This window comes from Zea mays, chromosome 1, assembly GCF_902167145.1.
Source record: "Zea mays cultivar B73 chromosome 1, Zm-B73-REFERENCE-NAM-5.0, whole genome shotgun sequence".
NCBI classification, from domain to species: Eukaryota; Viridiplantae; Streptophyta; class Magnoliopsida; order Poales; family Poaceae; genus Zea; species Zea mays.
The window spans coordinates 204,343,834-204,351,251 of NC_050096.1; the positions used below are offsets into that span (position 1 = coordinate 204,343,834).

Sequence of the window (7,418 nt, forward strand, 5' to 3'; positions counted from 1 at the left end):
TTTTTTCGCCAATATGGGACCAAGAGCCTGTTTGGTTGTCGTTAGGGATGACAATGGGTATGGGTAAATAACTGTGGATAATTATTCATTTGATATATGTATAGTAGAATTTGGAATCCGCGGGTACGGTTATAGATATAATAAAATATTCGCGGATAATTTTTTCGCGGGTATGGATATCCAGTATCTATACCCGTTACCCAATAGATATCTGACATGTGGGTCATCTAGATTTAATATATTGTCCAAAATTCTCTTTTTTTAATTTTTATCCATGACATGTTGTTTGGTGATGAAATTATCATTTGATGCTGCTGGAATGATAATTGTTTTTGAAATGGTATAAAATTATTATTTGGTGTTTAATACTAAATTGTAGTGGGCGGGCGGGTAACGGGTATCCGTCGGATAGCGGATACCCAATAGGTATGGATATGGATAGAGATATATATCCATGAATGTTTATAGATACAGGTACTGATTGAACTTTGTAAAACGAGTATGAATTCGTGAACTATATATCTACGTGCTACCTAGCTGATTGATATCCCTTCACAGGCGCAGCAAATGCCTGCGAGGGCATGAACCAAACGTGCCCCAAATGCACGAGTGAGTGACTTCAGCCAATGCTCTCTGTCAGCTTTTCCAAGACCGTAGACACCCCTATTTTTTCAGCGTGCCAACAGTCAAATCGAAGAGCTGCGAAAAAACCAGCTCCGTGGCCCGTGGGCACTGCCAAACAGTAAAATCGAAGAGCTGGGCCTCACAGGCGGATGATCCCTGGGCGTTGGGATGGGAGCCGCGGCTGGCCCCTGGTGCGCAGCGACAGTGCTGATCCGTCCCGCGTCCGCCAACGCCGCGGTGCGCCGGTGCCCCTCCACCACTTGAACAAGCGCTGGCCGCTGGCTCGAGCAACCGAGCCGGATCGGAACCAAGCCACCCGCGGCAGGCTTCCCCACGCTGGCAGACGCGTGCCCCGCGCCGGCCCACCCCCGTCGGCCGTCGCTCTGCCCGCTCCGCGCAGGTCGACACGGTTATTTTGATGCCCACGCACGCGGTCCAGTCCAGATCAAGAACCCACCACGCCACGCTCAAACGAGACGACGACGAATCCAGCCACCGTCACCATCGCCACCGCCGACACAATCCCGCCGCAGCCCCCCGCGCACTGGTGTCCGAACCCAGCCCAATCCGCGCTGCCGAATTCTGGTCTCTGCCCTGCCCGCCCCGCGGCGCGGCCTTCCCACCGCCTCTCCGTCCTGCTCCCATCCGCCGCGCTCGCTAGCGAAACCGCTCCCCGAGCTCCAGGTGGTGTGGTGCCTGGCGCGCTTCACAACGCCATAAATGCCACCCATCAAGGCTCCTCCCGCCATCTAGCCCTCTTCTCCCTGACCCTGCGCCCGCGGCTCGGTGCGGTTACCGTTTCCTTGGCGCGCGCGTCAGCACTCCGCCGATGCACGCGCCGTTGGAGGCCATGAACGGGAGGGCGCGGAGGCCGGCGGCGGCGCGCGGCGCCGCCCCGAGGAACGAGAAAGTGAGTAAGCCTTGCCCCTGCTGCCGCCCCGCTCTTTCTCGGGCTCCGCCGCCGGAAAGTTTGCGCCTTTCGTTGAGCTGGAAGGCGATGATTACATTCCTCTGCGTTTTTGGGGGGCGTTTTCTGTGACTGTGAGATGTTGTTTTCAGTTTCTCGGCGGCCTGCGTGCTCCTCTGACCGGAAAAGCTGGCGGCTTTCAAGAATGAAGCCCCATGCTGACTGACGGGTCCTTGAATTCTTTGCGTCTTTCATCTTTTAGCCCTGCGCTTTTGGTGTCTTCGAGAGATGAACTTTGCACTCTATACTCCTGTTCTTGGGGCGAGCGGGGTTTTTTTTTTTGCTGGAATATCAAGTTTTCTGTGACCGCGGATTGTTTAGTGGTAGTACTGGTACGGGTGTGTGCTCGGCACTCTGTTCCTCCCTGCTTTTCTGAGCCAAACGTGGTTCTACCGCCCGTTGGAAATGGGCTCGGTATGATCCGTCGGGACTCGGGAGAGCATCTCCAATTTGGTTCCCCGCCCTCCAATTGCTTCCGACGTCTTATTAGTCGTGCTCGCTCCTCTACTCAAAATTTTCTTTTGTGTCGTTTTCTCTGTTCAAGGCGATGGAGAAGGAGCAGAGGAGGCCACCCAGCTCGAAGACGGCGCCGGTGTCCATGAAGGCGTCGCCCGCAAATGCGACGCCGCAATGCATGAAGAACAGGAAAATTGCACTGCAGCAGGACGTATATATATCTCGACTCGTTCTGCCTGGTATTTAAGTATTTAACTGTAAGCCCATTGCATTCCCGCTGAGGACATCCATCGTTTTCGGTTTCGGCTTGCAGGTGGACAAGCTGAGGATGAAACTGCGGCACGAGGAGAACGTCCACCGAGCTCTGGAGCGGGCGTTCACGAGGCCGCTCGGCGCTCTACCTCGCCTCCCTCCTTTCCTGCCGTCTCAAGTCAGTGCCCTATTTTTGTTTTTCCACCAATTTCAGAAGCAAGAAGGAACCCAACCAATAATCGGCTGCCCTTCCGAACTAGACGTTGGAGCTTCTGGCCGAAGTCGCCGTCCTGGAGGAGGAGGTCGTCCGGCTGGAGGAGCAGGTCGTCAATTTCCGGCAAGGACTGTACCGGGAGACCGTCATCACCACCTCCATGGCGGCGAAGAGCGTGTACTTCCCGGACGGTTACCGGAGCACGCCGGCACGGCACAAGCCACCTGCACAACCGCAGAGTCCAGAGCTGTCTACCTCGACGCGCCAAGGCTCCGATCAAGATGCCGCTGATTGGCTGCCATCTTTGAGGCGAGCCACCAATGCGATGTGGACACCAAGAAGGCCCGGTCGTTCCCTGAGCCAAGGCGACAGTCCGGGGAAGGAGAACCAGTCGTTCGGCAGTGGCACTAATTCGTGCAGAGAGTTCGGCCTGGCGCCCTTGAGTAAAGTGCCAGGATGCAGGGTAGTACAGGTAGCGGAGACACGCGCAGGTTTTCAGGTACGATTGCTTAGCTTGGAGCGGAAATTGGCATTGAATTCGGCAGCCGTGCTGATGTTCTGGCATGTATGTTCATGTTCATCTTCCATTTCAGACAACGAGTGCAGTGGAAGACCACAAAGCTGTTGAGGGCAGCAATGGCACTGGTCCAAGCAAGGCCTCAACGGCGGCGAACGAAGTCTCGGAGGAGCTACTGGCGTGCCTGCTGGCCATCTTCTCGCAGAAGAGCGCATCCAGCGGCCAAGACGAGGAGCGGGTGTCGCTGCCGCCGGTCTCCGGCTCCTGCGGAAGCAGCTCAGCAGACCCCTACTGTGTCCCAGAATTCGGGTGGCGGGATATTGGCCGGTACAAGCAGTTCCGGTCAGTCGACATGAACACTTGTGCCGGCGACGACTCCGCTCTTGGCCAGAGACTGAAGTGAGTTTCCATTGATCGGTAACTACTACTCCCTCCGTCCCAAATCAAATACACTTCGTAAAAGATTAAATATATACTAATAATCATTGCCTTTATGAGAAGAGGATGTAGAAAAAAAAAGATAGCTCAAGTTAAATAGTCTAACTCTAAAATCTGTACTTATTTTAGAACAAACTGGGAGCACTACTGGTCTTTTGGTGCAAGCTACATTTAGCTGTCGTGTGCTGACTGCTGAGTTGTTGTCTGTTTGACTTGACATACTGATGGAATGAATGATCGTTGCTACCTGTAAAAAAAAAAACAGGGCACTGCTCCGGAAGCTCTCCTTGGTTGACCTAGCGGGCCTCTCCCACCAGCATAATAGGCTGGCGTTCTGGATCAACACCTACTACTCCTGCATGATGAACGTAAGCTGCCCCTAATAACTGAGGCATCCTCTTGCTTCTCACCTCAGCATCCATGATTGGTCCATAGCTTTATACCTCACGTCCCTTTCCTGTCGATGGGGGAGACTGACGTTGGTAGGAACTTCAGTTACAGATTTCTGGGACCATTTGGAACTGGAACTCGTGAGCAGGGGTGTAACCTTTCTCTCAAATTTCGCTGAAATTTCATGAACTTCAGTAATTTTGTGGAATTTCGTACCACAGTGATGCATGTGCTTTATTATTAGTACTTTGTTTAGGTCTATTTTTTTTAATAAAACCATATCTCTCTATAAATAATTTGACTGACTTGGCTGAAAATTGTCAAGCCCCGAAATTGAAAAATCGTACTCATAAGTACGTTAGTGCTGTACACGAACATGAGGTAGACCTGGAGGTGGCTCCGATGATGTGTATGTGTAGGTTGAAATTTTCGAACCAACTGCTGTTTTGAAAATTGTTCTACGACAGGGCATGTCTGTGCCCAGCATGTTCGTACCAGTTATTAAACTTCTGTGCTGAAATGCTCCGTGTCTCCTTAATCATAAGCAAAGCCCTAAATAATTGCGATCTTGGCAGCATTAGCCTTTGACCATAGCATGTGTCCTCCGTGGTACTGCAGTACACTTAGGCCTAGTTTGGGTACTCTAGTAATGAGTGGGATTAGAGTGGATTGAGATGTATTAAGAGAGTATTTGATCTATTGGGGATTTACACCCTCTCCAATCCCTCCAAAACACTCTAATCCTAAAGTATCCAAACTAGGCCTTATTAGGATCGTTTGGAATAGCTGTACCTAAAAAGAAAAGTAAATTTGGATCTGAGGTTCATTATGAGGCAGCTGTACTGGTGGATTTAGAGATCTATCCTAAAACCGTTTAGCTCTTACGCGGCAGTTCCATATCCATTCAAGGATAATTTGGTTGAAACGGACTATATTTTACCCTTGAGATAATAGGCACACAAGTCAGTGTGTCTTGCTCTTTTATTCCTCTTTCCGCAGGCCAGAGTGTCTGTTTATTTGCTCCTCCGGTGACGATCGATCGATAATGCCCCCCTCATCTGACACTGATCATGGTGCTTGTTCATTTGCTGCTGTGTGCAACCTCTCCAGGCATTTCTCGAGCAGGGAGCGCCTAGCGACCCCCGTATGCTGGTGGCCATGATGCCCAAGGTCCCATCCCCTTGACCTCTCTAGAATATCACATACATATATATACCATACATGTATCTCTGACAAGATAAGATTACTGAGCAGCTGGCGCGGCCTTCATTTCTCTTCCCCGCAGGCGACCATCAACGTCGGCGGGCGCGTGCTGAGCGCCGTGGCGATCGAGCACTTCATTCTCCGGCTGCCCCACTACGACGATGACGACGCAAAAGCACGTAAGGTTGCTGGCCTGGCCGGCTGGCCGCATCATTCATCGCCGCCGTGTCGTCGTCTTTCCTCCACTGAAGACGCTCGAGCACCGTCGTATATATAGGACTACGAATGAGCTCTGACAGTGGACGTTTTGGTTGGCATGGGGCATGCCAGGTGCACACTGACTGAAGCGAGGAATGGCGACGGCCAGGCCGTGCTCGGGCTGGACTGGCCGGAGCCGCTGCTGACGTTCGCGCTCTCCTCCGGCAGACGGTCGTCGCCGGTGAGTTTCGATCGGCTTGGTTCCGTCCGTGCCATGTACCTGCTAGCTGCTGCATTTCTTTTGCTCGTAGAGCGCTAGCTAGCTAGCTAGCTGTGCCCCGATCCAGGACCGACTGGCAGAAGGAAAAGGTGCCGTCCAGTCCTTGCTGCTCCCTTTCAACTGCTATTGATTGATAGGTACCGAGCCAAGCATGTGCCAGTGTTGAGCAAGTCGCATTTTAATTAGTACCGCGCAGCTTATAAATAGGGGTACAAACCGAAACTGTTAGTTGAACTTTAATAAGAAGTGAGGAGACAATATTCTAATATCCGTTTATCCATTGGAGTAGAACATTTAGTTCATATATATACCCTAATATATGGAGTAAATAATCATCGGGAATCGAGTCGCGGGTACCCGTTGTCATGTCTGCTACGGGCTTGGATGACTGCAATGCAAGGACGGGCTTGGATGACTGCAATGCAAGGACCAAGGAGCACATAAACATCACTGTTCATTTATATTATAATCCAGCTGTTTGTATAGTCTGCTGTAATTCTCCGTCCCATGAGAGCTGCCTGTTCATCAAAGCACTTTGGCCATGAAATTGAGAGACATCATGACACAGGCAATTACGACGGCACTTTTTACTTTTTTAGGTGCTCTGGACTGGACGCCCGGTCTGTCCTCCGAGCTGTCTCCTCAAGGCAAATGATTTTAGCCGCCACCGCTTCTTGTCTCTGAAGGTGAGGGTCTACGCGGCCGGCCGGAGTCGACGAGAAGCTGGAGGCGGTGAAGCGGGAGTACCTGCAGGCCGCGGTGGGCGTCTCGCCGGCGAGCGGGCTGCCGAACCTCCTCCTTCACTGGTACCTGCTGGCTGCTTGACTCCGCCAAGGACGTGGACCGGGTGTGCCTGCAGCTGTCCCGCGACCCGTGTGCGCCCTGCCGGATACCTTCTGCTTCTGGCCCTGTTGTCGTAGAACGTTGGAGTGTGTACACAGTTTTGGTTGGGCCGTGATTCTTTTTGCTGTTTCAACCGTGAATTTGTTGTTTGCTTACGTTGTACACACAGTTTTCAGTTTTGGACTACAGGTCTGCAGAGATAAGGCCGTAAGAGCATGTACAGTGGAGAGACATCAAAACAGTTCTCCAAGTACATGAGACAACAAAGAGACTCTATTGTACAATTGAGTGTCTATAAACGTAGTTTATTAATAAATACAGAATTAAATGTATTTGTATAGCATCAGATCGATAGAACAGACGACAAATTCGTACAGTGGGAAGTGAGACGTCCGTTGCTACTTGATTTACGAGTCATAGACGTCTCTTCACGAAGAGACGGCTCTAAGATTTTTTTGCAATGCAAATAACTCCCTTAAACATCTTAATAGCCTCCAGATTAAATATCACTGTACAGGTCCACGGAGGCGGGAGGCCCAATGCATGAGGCCCATGTTTTAACTGGCCCTTCCAGGGCACTGATACCGACTGCTTGGCGATGCTCTGGAATCTATCCTGTGAACTGCGTACTGGGCTGCTACTAGTGGAACGGGAGCTTGGCCCATTATTAGTGACTGCAATACCGCCACGAACCCACATGGCCACTAGAGTGGGCCTACGCGCTACTAGGCCACCGCGTCAACGCGGACGGCAGTCTTCCTCGCTCTTGTTTTTCTTTCTCCGTCTCGTTGGGATGGGTTCTCCAACAAATGAACGTAGGTAGCAACGTCAACGTAGGACTTGTACTATTATTCATAATTCTATATGGTGTTAAAACACAAACGTCTCTGGCTCGCACGTTCGGAGATGATATGGCATGGTACCCGTTGACCTGTCCCAGAAAAGGAGAGCCAGAACCTGCTGTGGTGCCAGCCAGGGCAGCTAGAAACGGAATACCAGATGTAAAAATCCGGGCGAGATCAGATCAGATCAGAAT

At 51.4% G+C, this 7,418-nt stretch overlaps 1 protein-coding gene across 11 annotated transcripts; it reads left to right on the forward strand.

The window, feature by feature from the left end:
- Window positions 1–918: 918 nt before the first annotated feature.
- Window positions 919–6,758, forward strand: LOC100304433 (uncharacterized). 11 transcript variants are annotated; one of them, XR_566538.3, is made up of 10 exons: window positions 919–1,534; window positions 2,136–2,258; window positions 2,361–2,477; window positions 2,560–3,012; window positions 3,107–3,429; window positions 3,734–3,836; window positions 4,969–5,028; window positions 5,144–5,240; window positions 5,392–5,500; window positions 6,226–6,758. XR_566538.3 is itself a non-coding variant. In NM_001353342.1 (9 exons), exons 1-9 carry the CDS (start codon window positions 1,454–1,456, stop codon window positions 5,400–5,402), a joined length of 1,368 nt encoding a protein of 455 aa, NP_001340271.1. In that variant the 5' UTR covers window positions 1,174–1,453; the 3' UTR covers window positions 5,403–6,617. The 11 variants fall into 11 exon arrangements, 2 of the variants coding, with proteins under 2 accessions (XP_008681533.1, NP_001340271.1); XR_566537.4 differs by having other exon boundaries at window positions 923–1,534; window positions 6,139–6,758; XR_004849382.1 differs by having other exon boundaries at window positions 934–1,534; window positions 3,107–3,447; window positions 6,139–6,758.
- Window positions 6,759–7,418: the final 660 nt, after the last annotated feature.